The sequence below is a fragment of the Jaculus jaculus genome, chromosome 3 (genome assembly GCF_020740685.1).
Source record: "Jaculus jaculus isolate mJacJac1 chromosome 3, mJacJac1.mat.Y.cur, whole genome shotgun sequence".
In the NCBI taxonomy this organism is placed as follows: domain Eukaryota; kingdom Metazoa; phylum Chordata; class Mammalia; order Rodentia; family Dipodidae; genus Jaculus; species Jaculus jaculus.
The window spans coordinates 190,351,010-190,370,115 of NC_059104.1; the positions used below are offsets into that span (position 1 = coordinate 190,351,010).

The 19,106-nt window shown below is 43.8% G+C and overlaps 1 protein-coding gene across 2 annotated transcripts in view; it reads right to left on the reverse strand.

Annotated features, from left to right (window-relative positions):
• LOC101602655 (L-lactate dehydrogenase C chain) overlaps window positions 1-14,302 on the reverse strand; it is a 52,640-nt gene extending 38,338 nt beyond the window's left edge. For both annotated transcript variants that reach the window (XM_045145758.1, XM_004650802.3), the window contains exons 1-2: window positions 14,177-14,302; window positions 11,709-11,826 (exon numbers count right to left, since the gene is read on the reverse strand). In XM_045145758.1, the coding sequence (XP_045001693.1) occupies window positions 11,709-11,826; window positions 14,177-14,302 (244 nt within the window). The remainder of the gene's footprint in view (window positions 1-11,708; window positions 11,827-14,176) is intronic.
• Between the last annotated feature and the right edge of the window lie 4,804 nt (window positions 14,303-19,106).

The window sequence follows — 19,106 nt, forward strand, 5'->3', positions numbered from 1 at the left end:
AAAATGTTCCATGTGCTGCTGTAAAGAATGTATATTCTGTAGCCTTCGGATGAAATGTCCTGTAGATATCTGTTTGGTCCATTCCTTTTATGACCTTATTTAGTCCAGATGCCTCTCTGTTTATTTTTCCCCGGGATGACCTGTCAATTGATGAGAGTAGGGTGTTAAAGTCACCCACCACCACTGTGTTTGGTGTTATCTCTGACTATATTTGTAATAGTGTTTGTTTGATGAATTTTGGAGCCTCCATATTAGGTGCATATATGTTTAGGATTGTAATCTCCTCCTGTTGGAGTGTGCCCTTAATCAATATAAAGTGACCTTCCTTATCTTTCTTGACTAACATTGGACTAAAGTCTACCTTTTCAGATATTAGGATAGCAACCCCTGCTTGTTTTCTAGGCCCATTTGCTTGAAACACCATCTTCCAAACTTTCACCCTAAGATAACATCTATCCTTTGTAGAATGGTGAGTTTCTTGGAGACAACAAATTGCAGGATCCTGCTTTTTAACCCAGTCTGCAAACCTATGTCTTTTCGTTGGGGCATTGAGGCTGTTGATATTAAGAGATATTATTGAAAGGTGTGTATTTATGTTTGCCTTTTGTTTTGTTTTGTTTTTTTGTTTTTGTGGTTCCAGGTCTACCTGTGCTCTCTTGTGTTAACTATTTTAGTATTGCTTGTTTTGTCCAGGTTTCTTATATGTGTGCTTTTCCTTTTCTTCAGCATGGAGGATTCTATCAAGTATTTTCTGTAGAGCTGGTTTTGTCTTCAAATACTCCTTTTAACCTGCTTTTGTCATGGAATGTCCTTATTTCTCCGTCTATTTGAATGGATAGCTTTGCAGGATAAAGTAACCTTGGTTGACAGTTGTTATCTTTCAGAACTTGGAATATATCACTCCAAGCCATTCTGGCTCTAAAAGTTTGTGTTGAATAATCTGCTGTAATTCTGATGGGCTTGCTTTTGTAGGTAATTTGATTTTTCTCTCTAACCGCTTTCAATATTTTTTCTTTGGTTTGTGTGTTTGGAAGTTTGATTATAATATGGCGAGGAGAGGTTCTTTCCGGGTTTTGTCTGGCTGGGGTTCTAAAGGCTTTCTGTATCTGCATTGGCACCTCTTTCCCAATTTCGGGGAAATTTTCTTCTATGATTTTGTTGAAGACGCCTACTATGCCTTTGGAGTGGAATTCTTCTCCTTCTACTATGCCCTGAATTCTTATATTTGATCTTTTCATAGTGTCCTGAATATCTTGAAATTCCCACTCATACTTTTCTATAAGTTTGTCTTTCTCTTTGTTGGCCTGTATTAGATCTGCCACCTGGTCTTCTAGCTTAGATATTCTGTCCTCTCCTTCATCCATTCTACTGGTGAGATTTTCTACAGAGTTTTTTAGTTCATTATCTCTGTTCTTCATTGCTAGTAATTCTGACTGGTTTTTCTTTATTATTTCTATTTCCTTATTTATGTCTTGTATTGCCTTCTTTATTTAATGAAATTGGTGTCCTGCGTCTTCTTTGATTCCTTTGATTTCCTCTTTGACTCCTTTGATTTGTTCTCTGACTTCTTTGAACATATTTACAATCCTTCTTTTGAAATCTTTCTCAGGCATTTCTTCTAACTCGTTCTCACTGGAGGTCATTTCTGATGCATTAATACTTTTAGGTGGATTTATATTGTCTTGCTTTTTAGTGTTTCTTGTGTTATAATGTGTATATTTTTGCATTTTGTATTAAGTTAATGCTTGGATTTTCTAGCTAGCTGGGTATTCTCAGCTGTATCAATTGATTTGATGTTATATATTTTCAGGGTAGAAGCTTAAGGTGTTAGGTGTGGCTCTTAAGACTCAGAGTATCTACAAAATGCTCCTAGGGGTTGAGTTTCCCTGCTATGGGAGTATTCAAGTAGGCTGAGTGGAATAAAATACAGGTAGATTCTAAAAGTTAACTAAACACTGTACCCATTCAATCAAAAACAGCCCTAAGTATGTATGCCAGAGTAGTTATTATAACAACCAGATTCTCTATCAACATAGAGGTTAAGATTTCTGGTCTGTTGTGGGATCCAAATCAGCTTGTGACCAAGTGAGACCCTTCCCTGGTGCAATCCCAGTTACCTTGGATGATTTTCATCTCAGTCAAGTTGCTGCCTGATCGTTGGGCTGCTATTCTGATTTCTGGAGCTGGCAATGGCTTTTCCTGCGGGGCAAACCAAGCCTGGCAACTGTGGCCCTGCAGATCAGCACACCTGCTGCTGGAACTGCTGCTGCTAAAGCTGCCTCTGCTGGGTCTGTTGCCGCTGCTGCTGAAGCTGCTGCCGCTGTGCCCATCACTACTGCTGCCTCTGCTGCTGCTGCTGTAGCTGCCACTGCTGGAGCCACTGCTGCTGCTGCCACTGAGGCTGCTGCTGATGGATCTGCTGCTGCTGCCTCTGAAGCTGCTGCTGCTGGGTCTGCCACTGCTGCTTGATCTGCTGCTGCTGCTGCTACTGGATCTGCTGCTGCTGTGGCCACTTTTACTGGTACCAGAGCCGCTGATGTTGCTGCCGGACTCTGCTCCTGCTTGGGTCCCGCTGTTGGCTCAAGTTGGCGTGGCCAGGTTCCAGGACTGCTGCTCTGTTCGCTGGAGCTGGGCTCAGGCGGTGGGGGAGGGGAGGGAGCCACAGCTGCTCTGGTTCTCTCGATGTTCCACGTGTTCTTCTACCTCATGGTCTGCTCCTCTGTTGCTCACTGCCGCTCTCCCTTCACATTTCTTGAGTTGCGGAGAGCTCCGGTGTGCGTGCAAAATCCCCGCACCTGGCTTTTCCTGTAGCTGGAGCCGAGTCTGGCGGCTTTCTGGTGCACCGCCACCACCACCACCACGGTTGGTGGAGCTGCTGGGGCCGCTTTTGCCGGCCTGTGCGGGCTCTGGATGCTCTGGATCTTTTCTACTTCTCCGCTGCTGCTTCAATTTCCTACACACCTCACTTTTTAGTAAAAGTGTTGTATTTTGCTGAGTTTTTTTGGACTTTTTCCCCCCTAGGCTGCTTTGGTGTGGTACCTACACCGCCATCTTAACCGGAAGTCATTATTTAATGATTTTTTTTGACACAAAGTTTCACTAGTACAAATTCTTACTCCACACAAAGAAACTACTTAGTAAGCATAATTGTTAGTCCTCAGGTTGTTTCCTTCTTCAACCCCATGCCCCTGACACAATATTTATTTGTCATTCTAATCACAGTCAAGAACTTGTTCAGTTAGCATGTCTTCTAAACATCTTTTTTTTCTCTTTTCTTTCTTTCTTTCCTTTTTTTCTTAGGGTCTCACTCTAACCTCAGGCTGACCTGAATTCACTAACTAGTCTCAGGCTGTACTCAAACTTATAGTGATCCTCTTACCTCTGCTTCCCAAGTGCTGAGATTAAAGGTGTGTACCACCACACCCAGTTACCTAAGCATTTCTTAATCATATCATTCCTATTCTCCTAATTTAAAGGATTTTTTTATTATTATTATTTTTATTTGAGAGCAACAGACACAGAAAGACAGATAGAGAGAGAGAGAGAGAACGGGCGCGCCAGGGCTTCCAGCCTCTGCAAACGAACTCCAGACGCGTGCGCCCCCTTGTGCATCTGGCTAACGTGGGACCTGGGGAACCGAGCCTTGAACCGGGGTCCTTAGGCTTCACAGGCAAGCACTTGGCCGGGCATGGTGGCACACACCTTTAATCCTAGCACTTGGGAGACTAAGATAGGAGAATTACCATGAGTTCCAGGCCACTGAGACTACAGAGTGAATTACAGGTCACCCTGTGCTAGAGCCTCAAAAACCCAAAGTAAATAAATAAATAAACCCCTAACTTAATCATATGTTTTATAATAATATGTTCTGATTTCGCACTGCTTTATTTTGTTCACAACTATCTTTGCACCTTTTATTTTCCCACACATGGGCTCATTGTACATATCAAAGTTAAATACCATTGCTCTCTCTCATTACAATTCACAAAATATGTCCCCAGAGTATTTTACTGTAAAATATATGATTCATATAGAAGAAATATATGTTCTATTTTTCAAGTGTTAAAATTAGCAACTCCATTAAACGCACACGATTTGCAGAACATTGACTGCCTCTGTGCCCCCAAATGAACAGACCACATCTATACCCTTCATGTTCAGAGTTACAAAATACTCATATTACTGGTCATAGTCCCATTTTCTTTTTTGGATCCAAGGTCTCATTCTCTATCCCAGGATGGCTTGGAACTAATAGCAATCCTCCTGTTTTGGCCATTCAAGTGCTAGGATTACAGATATGAACCACCACATCTGATTACAACCTTATCTTTAAAAAGTTTTACCACCTAAGCATGTTTAAATAACATGTTTTTGTTTTTGTTTTTCAAGGCAGGGTCTCACTCTAGCCCAGGCTGACCTGGAATTCACTTTGTAGTCTCGGGGTGGCTTCAAATTCAGTGATCCTCCTACCTCTGCTTACGAAGTGCTGAGATTAAAGGTGTGTACCGTCACACCTGGCATAAATAACATATTTTCTATTTTTGACTCATAAAGTATATTCCTTTAACTAAGTATCATGTGTCTATATTCAGCCATGCTAATGAGTTTCACTGTAGCTCAGTCACTTTCATATCATAGAGTGACATACAGGACTTAGTACCTGTATGCACTGAATTGTTTCTAGTATGGGGTAATTCAAATTAAACCACCATATATTCTTATATATGCATCCTAGTGTGAATGTCCACAATTTTCTCTTGGGAATAAACCTAGGAGTGCAAGTTTTGGATTGTCATATATATATACTTTGATCAGGTAATGATAATTTTAAAAATTTGCTTTACTATAATCACTTCCATATGTCATGCTTGAGAGAACCTATTATTTCACCTCCTCATAAAGTGTTATCACGCGTTGGTGAATCTAATGGATATATAAAGGTATATTCATTTTTTTTTCTGAGACATGGGTCATGTAACTCAGGCTGGCCTTGAACTTGTTATGTAGTTAAGGATGACTTTACCCTTCCTGTCTGCTTCCACTACCTAAACACTGGTGTCATGGCATGCACCACCATGCCAGGCTTTATGCAATGCTGGAAATGGAACCTAGGGTTTCATGAATGCTGTGCAAAAACTCTACCCACCCAAAATGCGTTGTTAGCCCTAATAAGGTTTATGCTTTCCTTTTCTTATTAATGAGATTGTCTTTTTCATATATTCATTTAATTTTATTTGAGACAAGATCTCATGTAACCCAGGCTAGCCTCAAGCTGCTGTACTACCTGATTCTCCTGTTTAGTGATGGCTAATCTCAATTATCAACATGATTGGCTCTAGAATCACCTAGAAATCTCTGAGTATGTTTGTTAGGGGTTTTCCAGATTAGCTTAACTGAGGTGGAATGACCCATGTTAAGTGTAATATCACTCTTCCATGGCCTAGCTTCCCAAAATACAAAGGAGAAAGTGAGCTGAAAACAGAAATTCATTTCTCTCTGCCTCATGACTGTGGAGGCACTATGTAGCAGACAGCTTCAGTTTCGCTGAAATGAACCTCCAGACCAGGCACAGTCATGGAGGAAGGGATATTCATGGAAGCTTACAGATCCAGGAGAAGTTCCATAATGGCAAAAGAAGCTGACCTGCCTTCACAGTCCAAGCATAGAGAGAGAAGCACAAGCCAAAAAGCCCTAAGCCAAAATCCACACAACACAGCACACTTCAGGAACTCCAGCTAGGCACACTTTGCTTATCTTTAGATTGAAATCTCAAACCCACCACCACACCTTAAGACATGCCCAGTGACACTGCCTCCAGCCAGGTGGATGTAGATACAAGCTACAAACTAATAAAACACTGAATATATTGGGGGCCATCTATTCAAAGTACCACACACTATGACCGCCTACCTCAAGCTCCAGCTACTAGGACTTTCCTGTCATGATGGACTGTATCCTACAACTGTGAACCAAAATTCCTTCCTTCCTTAAGTTGCTTCCTCCCCCTTTTTAAAAAGCTTTTAAAAATATTTTTATTTATTTATATTCAAAGAGAGAGAGAGACTGGGTGTGCCAGGGCCTCCATCACTACAAAGAACTCCAGTCACATGTGCCACTTTATGCATCTGGCTTTATGTGGTCACTGGAGAATCAAACTTAGGTTGTTAGGCTTTACAGGGAAGCACCTTAACTGCTAAGCCATCTCTTCAGCCCCGTAAGTAGCTTTTGTTAGGTATTTTGTCACAGCAGTGAGAAAAGTAACTAATACAGAAAAATTGTACCCAGAAGTGGGACTGTTGTTTAATAACTCGCCAATGTGGTTCTTAGGCCTTTGCAACTGATTTACAGGAGGAACAAGTTTCAAACTTTGGACTAGAAAAGCCTTAGAATGCTATAGACAGAGCTTACTGGGTCATTCTAGCAGGAGTTTGGAAAACTAGAATGCCAAGATAACATAAAGAAAGTAGAGTCCTGGTACATGAGGTCTCAGAGAGAAACAAGAACTCTGTCAGGAACTGAGCTAGTGAGTTTGTGTTAATTCTGGCAAAGAATTTAGTTGCATTCTGTCTATGCCAAAAGAACATAAATGAAAAATAAAATAAAAATAAAAATAAAGAACATGAATGAGGCTGAATTAAAAGTAATGGAAACTCCAAGCCAGAATAGCATTCAGGTATGGAATAATTACTGACTGTTCACTGCTTTCTTATTCATTCCTGCAGTGAGAGCAAAAAGATGTGAAAACTGTGAAGTCTGGCCAGGCAAGATGTATAAGCAAATTTAAATTTCTAGACAAAAACAATGCAGATGAAAAGCATCTGTAATTACTAAGGAGATTGGCACCATTAAAGAAAGACCTCATTCTATTGGCTGGGACAAGAGGAAATTCTTCTGAAGACTAAACCCTGTCTACTGAAGACTCTAACTTGTGAAAGTGCAAACTCATTTAAAAAAAGAGTCTGTGAAGCTGGGCATGGTGGCACACGCCTTTATTCCCAGCACTTGGGGGGCAGAGGTAGAAGGACTGCCATGAGTTTGAAGCCACCCTGAGAATACAGAGTGAATTCCAGGTCAGCCTGAGCTAGAGTAACACCCTACCTTGAAAAAAACAAAACAATACAATACAAAAAAAAAAAAAGTCTAGGGCTGAAGAGATGGATTAGCAGTTAAGGTGCTTGCCTATGAAACCCAAGTTCAAATCTCCATTTCCCACATAAGCCAGATGTACAAGGGGCCACATGTGTCTAAAGTTTGTTTGCAGTGACTGGATGCCCTAGTGCACCCATTCTCTCTCTCTCTCTTTCTCTCTCTCTCTTAAAACAAAGAGTCTAAACTGATTGCTACTGAAGAGGTTCCCTGTATAAAAGCAACTGCCAAGTGGAGTGTTTTCCCAGGGTCAGCACACAGAAGCAAATGTAATTGTGGTCTGAGGAGACCAACCTCCATCTCAGGCTGGGAGAATGTGGCAGCACCATCCACTGGTTTTGCAGGCATGAAAGTTTCAAGATTGAGTCTGTCATGGAGTCTTGTGCCACAGTCCCAAAATGCTGCTGAGGCCAGGCACTGTGTGGCAGTGTCAGAGTCCTTGTAAAGAGGCCCTGAGAGGCAACTGTGTCAAACTGTGAAGGCAAAGTTAAAATTTCAATGGAGACCTCAGAATGTTGGAGATGCCAGGACCATGGGGCATGTATGAGGACAGTTGCACATACAGAATGGAGTAGGCTAGGACAGAGACTACATCTGCTATGGGCAGCAGAGCTGGAAGAAAGGGGCTATCCAAATCTTTTGGGGTGCAGATGTTTCCACCATGAGCCACAGATGCCAGACATGGAACTGCAAGATTTGGTGTTTGCCCTGTTGGGTTACAGTCTTGCTTTGATCCAACCTTTCCTTGCTATGTCCTCATTCTTCTTTGTTGGAATGGGAATGTATACTCTGTGTCATTGCATATTGGAAATATGAAACTTGTTTTTCTGAGGTAGGACCTTACTCTAGTCCAGGCTGACCTGGAACTGACTCTGTAGTCTCAAGCTGGCCTTGAACTCATAGCAATCCTCCTATATCTGCCTCCCAAGTGCTAGGATTAAAGGTGTGTGCCACCATGCCTGGCTTTTTAAAATTAATTTTATTAGAGGCTTTCAGTAAAGGCAATGCTTTGAGACTCAGAAGAGACTATGAACTTAGTTTTTTTTGTTGTTTGTTTGTTTGGGTTTTTTGTTTGTTTGTTTGTTTTATTTTCCAAGGTAGGGTCTCACTCCTGTTCAGGCTGACCTGGAATTCACTATGTAGTCTCAGGGTGGCCTCAAAATCTCGGCGATACTCCTACCTCTGCCTCCTGAGTGCTGGGATTAAAGGCATGCACTGCCACTCCCGGCTACTATGAACTTTTTAAAAAGTATTTTGTTTTTATTTACGTATTTGAGTGGCAGAGAGAAAAAGACAATGGGCGTGCCAGGGCCTCCAGTCACTGCAAACTCCAGATGCATGGCTACCTTGTGCATCTGGCTTATGTAGGTACTGGGGAATTGAGCCTGGGTCCTTAGGTTTTTCAGGCAGTGCCTTAACCATTCTCTCTCTATGTGACTCCTTCTGAAATCATTCATTCATTCATACAAACATGTACATACATATATACATACACTAATCCAGGCGTGGTGGTATACACCTTCAATTCCCACACTTGGGAGGCAGAGGTAGGAGGATCACTATGAGACTACATAGTGAATTCCAGGTCAGCCTGGGCTAGAGTGAGACCATACCTTGAAAAACAAAAAATAAATACATAGATAGATAGATAAAATAAAACTGAGCAGATGAGGGGGAAATTTAAAAAATGTTTCCTATATTTTATGCTTTGAAAATTTCTTCCAATTTTTATGAAATATACTTTAAAACTTTTTTTTTTCAAGGTAGTCTCTCACTCTAGCTCTGTAGTTCCAGGCTGGCTTCAAATTCACAGCAATCCTCCTACTTTGATTCCCAAGTGCTAGGATTAAAGATGTGTGTCACCACGTGTGGTGGTTTGATTCAGGTGTCCCCCATAAACTTAGGTGTTCTGAATGCTAGGTTCCCAGCTGATGGATATTTGGGAATTAATGCCTCCTGGAGGGAGTGTATTGTTGGGGGCGGGCTTAAGGGCTTTATAGCCAGTTTCCCCATGCCAGTGTTTGGCACACCCTCCTGTTGCTGTGTTCCATCTTATGTTGGCCAGGGGGTGATGTCCACCCTCTGCTCATGCCATCATTTTTCCCTGCCATCGTGAAGCTTCCCCTCAAGCCTGTAAGCCAAAATAAAACTCTTTTTCCCAGAAGCTGCTCTTGGTTAGGTGATTTCTACCAGCAATGCGAACCGGACTGCAACAGTAAAGTGGTACCAAGGAGTGGGGTTGCTGCTGGACACCTGACTTGTGGCTTCGGCCTTTTGGAGCTGATTTTCAAGAGGAATGTCGGAGGATTTGAAACCTTGGCCTAAGAGATGCCTTGCAGTGCTGTAAGTACAGCTTGATGGTCTATCCTGGTCAGAGCTGAAAGACCTGAAGGCAGTAACAACTATGGACTGTGAGGTTTGGCTTATGAGGGTGAGAAAGAGCTGTGCCTGGACTGGGCTAGCAGTTTGTGTGAGAAGCTTGCTCTTGTGCCCGTGTCCTGAGAAGTTGCGCAGGGTTGCTTTGCGTAGAAATGAACTGGTGTGTGCAGAGGGATATGGCACAGAAAGAAAAATCTTTGGGTGAACTGTTGCCCATTCAGCTGCAACTGATAGATTACGACCTTTGAGACTGGGCTAGCTGACCTGCGCTGGGGCAACAAGAAGAATGTAGACTCTTTTGAAAGGGCCTGAGTGCTCAAGGAGTGTCCTATTCTTCAAAGTCTGCTTTATTCCCCCCTGGATTAACAAATTGGCACCTACCTGGTATCATGGAGTATAAAATGCTGGAAAGAGGGTCATTGAGTTTGCAACACGGTCTTGTGTTTTGGTAATGGCCATGGGCAGTGTGAAGCGGGTTTGCTGGTTGCCTGCATAGAGAACCCATGGGGCCATGAGGATGAACCGTGGCTTGCAGTGGAGACCCAGTGGAGATGCCGGGACCATGAGATGGCTGCCGAGGAGCTGCCGGCCCCGATGAAGTTTCCCAGGACTGTGAGTAGCCTAGCTGGAGGGGCAGAATTGGAATGCCAGAGACTTGTTGCTGGTTAGAATTATCGGACTTGAAGATTTGTCACTGGCTAGAGTTGCTGCACTTGAAGCTACAGAGTTTGATGTTTTCCCTGGTTGTTTTAAATCTTGTATTGGTTGAATGTTTCTTTGCTATGCTCAATGCCATCTTTTGCAGTGTGAATATTTATTCTGTGCCATATGGGTTTTTTGAGGTTATATTTTGGTATTATGGCTCAGTTAAAAGATCTTGAACTATGGGGATGTATGAACATCATTGGGATTGATAAAAACTATGGGGACTCTTAAAGTCAGACTGAATGTATTGTATTTTACATCATGTATGGATATCAGTTTATGGGGGCCAGGGGCGGAATGTGGTGGTTTGATTCAGGTGTCCCCCATAAACTTAGGTGTTCTGAATGCTAGGTTCCCAGCTGATGGATATTTGGGAATTAATGCCTCCTGGAGGGAGTGTATTGTTGGGGGCGGGCTTAAGGGCTTTATAGCCAGTTTCCCCATGCCAGTGTTTGGCACACCCTCCTGTTGCTGTGTTCCATCTTATGTTGGCCAGGGGGTGATGTCCACCCTCTGCTCATGCCATCATTTTTCCCTGCCATCGTGAAGCTTCCCCTCAAGCCTGTAAGCCAAAATAAAACTCTTTTTCCCAGAAGCTGCTCTTGGTTAGGTGATTTCTACCAGCAATGCGAACCGGACTGCAACACCACGCCTGGCTAAAAAAACAAACTTTTAAGCTATGTCCTAATTACAAACTGATTTTTAAATTATTTTTCAATGTGTGCACATGTAAGGTGCGCACGTGTGTGTGTGTGTGTGTGTGTGTGTGTATTCACGTGAGTGAAAGCACATGCATGTGTATGGAGGTCAGATGACTTTTGGTGTCGGTCTTAGCCTTGCAGCTCATTTGAGACAGGGTCTCTGGTTCTTGTTCCTCACTTCATTCATTAGGCCACTGGTCCACAAGCTTCCAGGAAATTCTTTTACCTCAACTCTCCATCTCAGTTAGCATGCTGCGATTATAGAAGCCTACCATGGCTTGGCTTTTACCTGTGCTCTGGAGATCCAAACTCAGAAACTCAGGTTTGTGCAACAAGTGCTTTATCTGAACATTGAGCAACCTGCCCAGTCCATTTATGTTTTCTGTAGGGTTTTTGGTTCGTTTTTTTTCTTTCGTATGTATAGCACCCCATATGTTCACCTGTGGCAGGGGGTGCTCCCCTGGTGGCTGGTTGCAAGAGTGCACTGTTGGGTATCTTGCTCCATCTATGCCCCCCAGTCGTGTTTGAACCTGGAGTCTTTACTTATTCTGGAGCTTGTGGGGCTCCAGTGATTCTTGCCTTTACCTCCCCAGTGCTGGGCGTACCATGTGTGTATTTTCATACTCAGCCATTTCATTCCTTTTTTAAAGAACTGAAAATGGGGGGAGGGGAGGGTATTACCATGGGATATTTTTTATAGTCATGGAAAATGTTAATAGAAATTGAGAAAATAAAATAAAAAAGAACTGAAAATAACCTTATAAAACTAAAATTAACCTTTTCCAGAGACAATCTTTGGAGTATTGAAGAAAAGACTGCCATGCTGCAGGTCCATCATTTCTCCCTTCAGTTTGTCTGGTTCAACGTCAACAAGGGCAAGTTCATCAGTCAAGTCCTAAAACACATGAAAGTCCTGAATAAAGCATTCCTGAGTCTCAGGCAAAGAAGAATGTTCAGGGGTGGGGGACATGGTTCAGTTAACAAAGCATCAGGCAAGCATATGGGGCACTGTGTGCATACACCACTCACTCTCTCACACAAACACACACACACTTAAACTGCAGTGCACCAAGCGATACAGGCCATCAGAGTGAAAAGGCAATTCTTGAAATGTGTGAAAATATTTACAGTTCATATATCTGATAGGAGGATAATGTCCCAATCATATAAAGAACTCTCATGACTCAAGTTTGGAGAGATGGCTCAGTGGTTAAAGGCACTTTCTTGTAAAGCCTGCCAGCCCAGGTTCTATTCTCCAGTACCCATGTGAAGCCAGACACACAAAGTAACAAAAGTGGTACATGTGTTGGATTTTGTTTGCAGTGGCTGAGGCCCTGGCATGCATGTGTGCATTCTCTCTCCCTCTCTCTCTCATGTATGCACACACACGAGATGAATTAAAAAAAAAACAAAAAAAAAACTTCCATGACTCAATAAAAAACAAGGTAACCTGAACTGTTAAAATGGTAAAGGACTAAGGGCTGGAGAGATGGCTTAGCAGTTAAGCGCTTGCCTGTGAAGCCTAAGGACCCCGGTTCAAGGCTCAGTTCCCCAGGAGCCACGTTAGCCAGATATACAAGGGGGCGCACGCGTCTGGAGTTCGTTTGCAGTGGCTGGAGGCCCTGGTGCGCCCATTCTCTCTCTCTTTCTCTCTCTGCCTTTCTCTCTGTGTCTGTCTCTCTCAAATAGATAAATAAAAAAAAAATTTTAAAAATGGTAAAGAACTCAAATAATATACAAATAGCTGATAAGCACATAAAAATATGCTCTGAAAACAGAAAAGTGAAGGAAAAGGTATTGCAAGTTTATCAAATTTGGTACTTTGTCTTACAATGAGCATGTAATAGTTATGTAATCTTCCTTTTAAATTTTTAGCATGTGGGTGTGTGTGTATGTGCATGCACTCACTAGGGCCTCTTGCCATTGTAAAAGAACATCAAAGCATGCACTTTTTGTGTCTGGTTTACATAGGGATGTTAGGAACAGAACCCGAGCTGGCAGGCTTTGCAAACAAGTGCCTTTAGCCACTAAGCCATCTTCTCATCCCAGTTATGTAATCTTTTGAAACATTTTGGAAAATGTGACTTTTACCCATTACTCTTCTAGGAATGCAAGGTACTATTTCTACAGAAGTCGTGATGACATTTAAAAGTCACCCTATCAAGCTTGGGAGGCAGACGTAGGAAGATCGCCATGAGCCTGAGGCCACACTGAGACTACATACTGAATTCTAGGTCAACCTGAGCTAAAGAGAGACCCTACCTCAAAAAGGGGGGGGGGACTTGAGGAGATGGCTTAGTGGTAAAGGTGCTTACCTATAAAGCCAAAGGACCTAGGTTCAATTCCTCAGGACCCACGTAAGCCAGATGCACAAGGTGGCACATACGTCTGGAGTTCGTTTGCAGTGGCTGGAGGCCCTGGTGCGCCCATTTTCTCTTTGTCCCTCTCTCTCTGTCTGCTTCTTTCTCAGATAAATAAAAAGTATTTTCAAAAATTCACCCTATCGATCTGTGTTCTTTGAGGAAAGTCTAGTAATGTCTGACACATAGTCAGTGGTCAGCTCCAGAATAAATATTTCATTGTTGTTTTGAAACAAGGTCTCACTCTACAGTTGAGTGACCTTGAACTATGTTGCCCAGGCTGGCCTCAAACTTACAGCTATCTTCCTGCCTCAGCTTTCTCAGTGCTAAGATTACAAGTATGAGCCAGTTCATAAACCTAGTTCTCTGTGTGTGTCTTTCTCTCCGTGTTGTTTTGTTTGTTTGGTTGGTTTTTCAAGGTAGGGTCTCTAACTCAGGTTGACTTGGAATTCACTCCGTAGTCTCAGAGTGGCCTTGAATTCACAGCGATCCTCCTACCTCTGCCTCTCAAGTGCTGGAATTAAAGGCATGGGCCACCATGCCTGTTTTTTCTTTCTTTCTTTTTTGTTTGTTTGTTTGTGTGTGTGTGTTTTGAGAGAGACAAAATGGGCATGCCAGGGCCTCTAGCAGCTGCAAACGAACTGCTGACAGATGTACCACTTTGTGCATCTGGCTTACATGGGTCCTGGGAATTAAACCTGGGTCCTTTGGCTTTGTAGGCAAGGTCTACGATTCAGGGTCTCACGTAGACCAGACTAGTTATGTAGCAGAATGTGAACATAAATTCCTGATCCTCCTATGGACTCCTCCCAAGTGCTGAGATTACAGCCCTGTCACCACAAGGCTTCTTCAAGTGTGATTAGCCATACTAACGTGGTTGCTTACCTTCAGCAAGATACTAATGGCACAAGCCATGCCTACAGAGCCAACTCCAACAATGGTGACCTTGCGCTGGGAGATCTTATCTTCCTCGATCAGATTCTCAATCAGCTGGTCCTTGACCGTGGCCATTCTGAGCACCTGCCGGGTGAATGCAGGGTCAGTGGACACTCACCCAGCCACCCCCGCCTCGCAGTCGCACCGTCCCGACCACGCTGAGCTTCCAAGAACCGCTCTGGGGCAGGGCCTAAGGCAGGGTTTCCCTCTGTAGCCCAGGCTGCACTCGAACTTGAGGACTGCCCTCTCACTCCCTGAGATCTGGAATCCCAGGCGCGAACAACTCCACTGGGCTAGGAGCCATCTCTTGAGTTTGGAGAATGGAGGGAAGCCCAAGTGCAAGTGTGAGGGACCTCCCTCTTCCCCGCACTACACGCTCACACTCGCTCTCCTCGCACAGCCCCAAGGCCTTCGAGGAAGCAAGAGAAATTAAAAAAAAAAAAAAAAAAAAAGGCACGGGAAAAACGCCGCCGACCGTTGCCGCGGGGAGGCAGCTGCGCACGGGCACATGAACACAAGCCTCCAGCCTAGCCGTCGCACGCATGCGCATCGGCCGGCGTGGAGGGGACTGGCGCGGGGTCGCAGCGCGCCTTCTTTTCTGCTGAGAGTGGGCCTGGAAATGACGTCCTGAGTTTGAGGAACGTACCTTTGAGGGGTGATGCATTCCTCACAACTTTACCCACACTCCACTGCAGACATCTACAATGAGGCCTGAGGAGATGCTCAGCAACTGCGTGCAAAGCCAAATTATTGGCTCCACTTCAATTCCCCACTACCCATATAAAGCCAGACACTCTCTCCCTACCTCTCTCTCTCTCTCTCTCAAATAAAATAATATTTTTTTAATTAAAGTTGGGCTGGAGGGATGGCTTAGCAGTTAAGGCGCTTACCTGCAAAGCCTAAGCACCCAGGTTCAATTCCCCAGGACCCACGTAAGCCAGATGCCCAAGGGGTGTATGCATCTGGAGTTTGTCTGCAGTGGCTGAGGGCCTGGCGCGCCCATTCTTCCTCTCTCTCTCTCCCTGCCTATTTCTGCATCCCTCTTTCAAATAAATAAATAAAAATTTAAAAATATATTTTTAAAAAATTTAAAAGTAGGCCAGGTGTGGTGGCACATGCCTTTAATCCCAGCACTTAGGAGGCAAAGGTAGGAGGAATGCCGTGTGAGTTCAAGGCCACCCTGAGACTACAGAGTTAATTCCAGGTCAGCCTGAGCTACAGTGAAACCCTACCTGAAGAAAACAGTAACAAAAAAAAAAAAAAAAAAAAGAAATTAAAACTTAGAAAGTAGGAGCTGAGTGTGATGGCACACCCCTTTAATCTCAGCACTCAGGAGCAGAGGTAGGAGGATTGCTGTGAGTTCAAAGCCACCCTGAGACTACCGAGTGAATTCCAGGTCAGCCTGAGCTAGAGTGAGACCCTACCTCAAAAAAACAAAAATAAATAAATAGTAACTAAAAAAGGCTGAGGAGATGGCTCAGTGGGCAAAGGTGCTTGCTTGTAAAGCCTACCATTCTGGGTTCCAGACACACAGTGTTACGTGTATCTGGAGCTGATTTGCAGTGGCAAAGACCCTGGTATACCCATGCCTGTACACTCTCTGTTTCTCTATCAAATATAAATGTTTTAATAGGTTTATGTATAATTTAAAAATTATTTGGGCTGGAGAGATGGCTTAGCGGTTAAGCGCTTGCCTGTGAAGCCTAAGGATCCCGGTTCGAGGCTCAATTCCCCAGGACCCACATTAGCCAGATGCACAAGGGGGCGCACGCGTCTGGAGTTCATTTGCAGCGGTTGGAGGCCCTGACGCGCCCATCCTCTCTATCTGTCTGTCTGTCTCTCTGTCTGTCTCTTTCTCTCTCTGTGTCTGTCGCTCTCAAATAAATAAATAAAAATAAACAAAAAAATTTTTAAAAATTACTTAAGGACCTGGTGCCTAAATAAAGTTCGAATGTCTCTTGAGAGAGGAGAGGGTGGTAGCAAAATGGAAAAACTGTCTAGTTTTCTAAAGTGCTACAATTTATACCAAGAAACTTAAAGAAAGGGGTACAACCTCCTCCCCCTACCCCCTTATTTTAGGGGGAAAGGGTGTCCCTACCTATCCCAGGCTGGTTTCCACCACACCATTCTCCTAAAGGCTGTGGTTACAGGTGTGTGTTACCACACTCAGCCTTCTATTCTAAATATTTTCATTTGATCCTTTTTCAAGATATAATGGCCTATAGTGCGTGTGTGTGTGCGTGTGTGTGTGTGTGTGTGTGTTACATAAGACATAATAACCCTGTTCAAAACCCTTTACTGGCTTTTCATCACACTTAATCTTTTTCTTCCTGGCAGGGTCTCAACTCCTGCCCAGGCACCCTAGAACTTGCTGTATAGGCCCAAGATGCCCTTGAATTCAGTCTCTCGAGTGCTGAAATGCAAGGTGTGAGCCACCATGCCTGGCTGGAATAACCAATTTTTCCAGCTAATTATTTTCCCTTGATTTATTTTTTACATAAGTTATGGTCTTATATCCCCTCTACTTATTTTCTTTTTACCTGAACCTGCTGTGGCAGCTGAGCCTGGATCTGCTGTTCCTGCAGGGTTTGTGGCTGCACACTGCTTGAGACTGGACAAGCAAGGTCGAGCAAAGAACCAGCCACGTCAGTGCTGTCTGTGTAAGTGCAGTTCCCTCCATGGTGGTACACCATGGTGGTGGTGGCAGTCTGCTAGAACTCCTGAAGAGCTTCTGGTTCCTTAGGGGCCAGTGAGTCTAGAAAGTCCTTCTTCCTGTGTTGCAGTACAGATGGCGCCTTCACTCGGATCTACTCTTCAAAGGAGATGGTGTTCTCCAGAGAATTGTCATATTGCAAAGTCCTTAGGACTCTGGACAATGTCACTGCCTCCGCTATCTCTGTTCTGCCCACCTGCCCTGCTTGTCTGTCCAGGAGGCCCCAGCTGTCCTGTTGCTGCTTCACAAATGACAGGATTTTCTCCTGAATAACCCAATTTTTTTTCTTTTGTTTTTTTTTTTTTTTTTGAGGTAGGGTCTCACTCTAGTGCAGGTTGACCTGGAATTCACTATGTAGTTTCAGGGTGATCCTCCCACCTCTGCCTCTCGAGTGCTAGGATTAAAGGCGTGCACCACCACACCATGCTCCTGAATAACCAACTTTTACAACCTATCATAGCCTCAAGCTTTGGCTTCCTTCTACCCATCCAACCTCTAAACTCTAACCACTCTCTTGCAGATAAACTATGAACATTTTCTTGACTTGGAACTTTTTGCTGCTCTCTTTGGCATAGTTGCATCACCCTGTAATCCCACTGATTAGGAGATTGAGGATCACTGCAGGTTACAGGCCAGTCTTGTCTACATAGTGAGTTTCAGGCCAGCCAGGATAGAGTGAGACCTTGTCTCAAATAAACAAATTTGCTGCTCTCTATTATCTAGGCTTTGAGGCTTATTCCTTATTTTTTGTTTGGACATACTTAAGAGATAGTTCTCTTCGATTTCCTTGACCAGTGTATCAACCACAACTTCCTCTCCTGTTTCTCTTGAGGTAGGGCACGTTTCTCATATTACACCATTCTCACGTTGGCAGCCTCCATGGTACAGTGTGTGTTGGTACCACTTGTGTGCTCCTCCAGTGTGGTGGTTTGATTCAGATGTCCCCCATAAACTTAGGTGTTCTGAATGTTACGTTCCCAGCTGATGGAGATTTGGGAATTAACGCCTCCTGGAGGTGGTGTATTGTTGGGGGCAGGCTTATGGGGATTATAGCCAGTGTCTCCTTGCCAGTGTTTGGCATATTCTCCTCTTCCTGTTTTCTACCTTTTGTGGGTCAGGGATTGATGTCCACCCTCTGCTCATGCCATCATTTTCCCTGCCATCATGGAGCTTCCCCTCGAGCATGTAAGTCAAAATAAACCTTTTCCCCATGACCTGCTCTTGGTTGGGTGATTTCTGCCAGCAATGTGAACCTGACTGCAACAGTAAAGTGGTACCAGGAGTGGGTTGCTGCTAGACACCTGACTGTGTGGCTTTGGCCTTTTGGAGCTGATTTTCAAGAGGAATGTGGGAGGATCTGAAATGCTGGCCTAAACAATGCCTTGCAGTGCTGTAAGTACAACTTGATTGACTATTCTGTCAAAGTTGAAAGACCTGAACAGTCAGAACTATGAGGTTTGGCTTATGAGGGTGAGAAAAAGCTTTGCTAGGACTGAGCTAGCATTTTATGTGAGAAGCTTGCTGTTATGTCCATGTCCTGAGAGGTTGTGCATGGTTGCTTTGCGTAGAAATGAACTGGTGTGGGCAGAGGGATATGGCACAGAAAAAAAAAAAAAAAATCTTTGGCTGAACTGTTGTCCATTTGGCTGCAATTGAGATTACAACCTTTGAGATTGGGTCAGCTGACCTGCACTGGGGCAATAGGAAGAATGTTGACTCTTTTGAAGGGGCCTGAATGCTCAAGGAGTGTCCTGTTCTTCAAAGTCTGCTTTATTCCCCTCCTTGATTAACAAACTGGCACCTTACCTGGTATTATGGAGTATAAGAAATGCAGGAAAGAGAGGGTCATTGAGTTTGCAACAGTCTTGTGTTTTGGAAATGGACATGGGCAGTGTGAAGCAGGTTTGCTGTATGCCTGCATGGAGACTCCATGGGTCCATGAGGATGAACCATGGGTTGCAGTGGAGATGCCGGGACCACGAGATGGCTGCCAAGGAGAGCTGTCAGTCCCACATGAAGTTTTCCAGGACTGTGAGTAGTCAAGCTGGAGGGCAGAATTGGAATGCCAGAGACTTGTTGCTGGTTAAAATTATCAGACTTGGAGATTTGCTACTAGCTAGAGTGGTTGGACTTGAAACTACCATTTGGTACTTGCCCTGGTTGTTT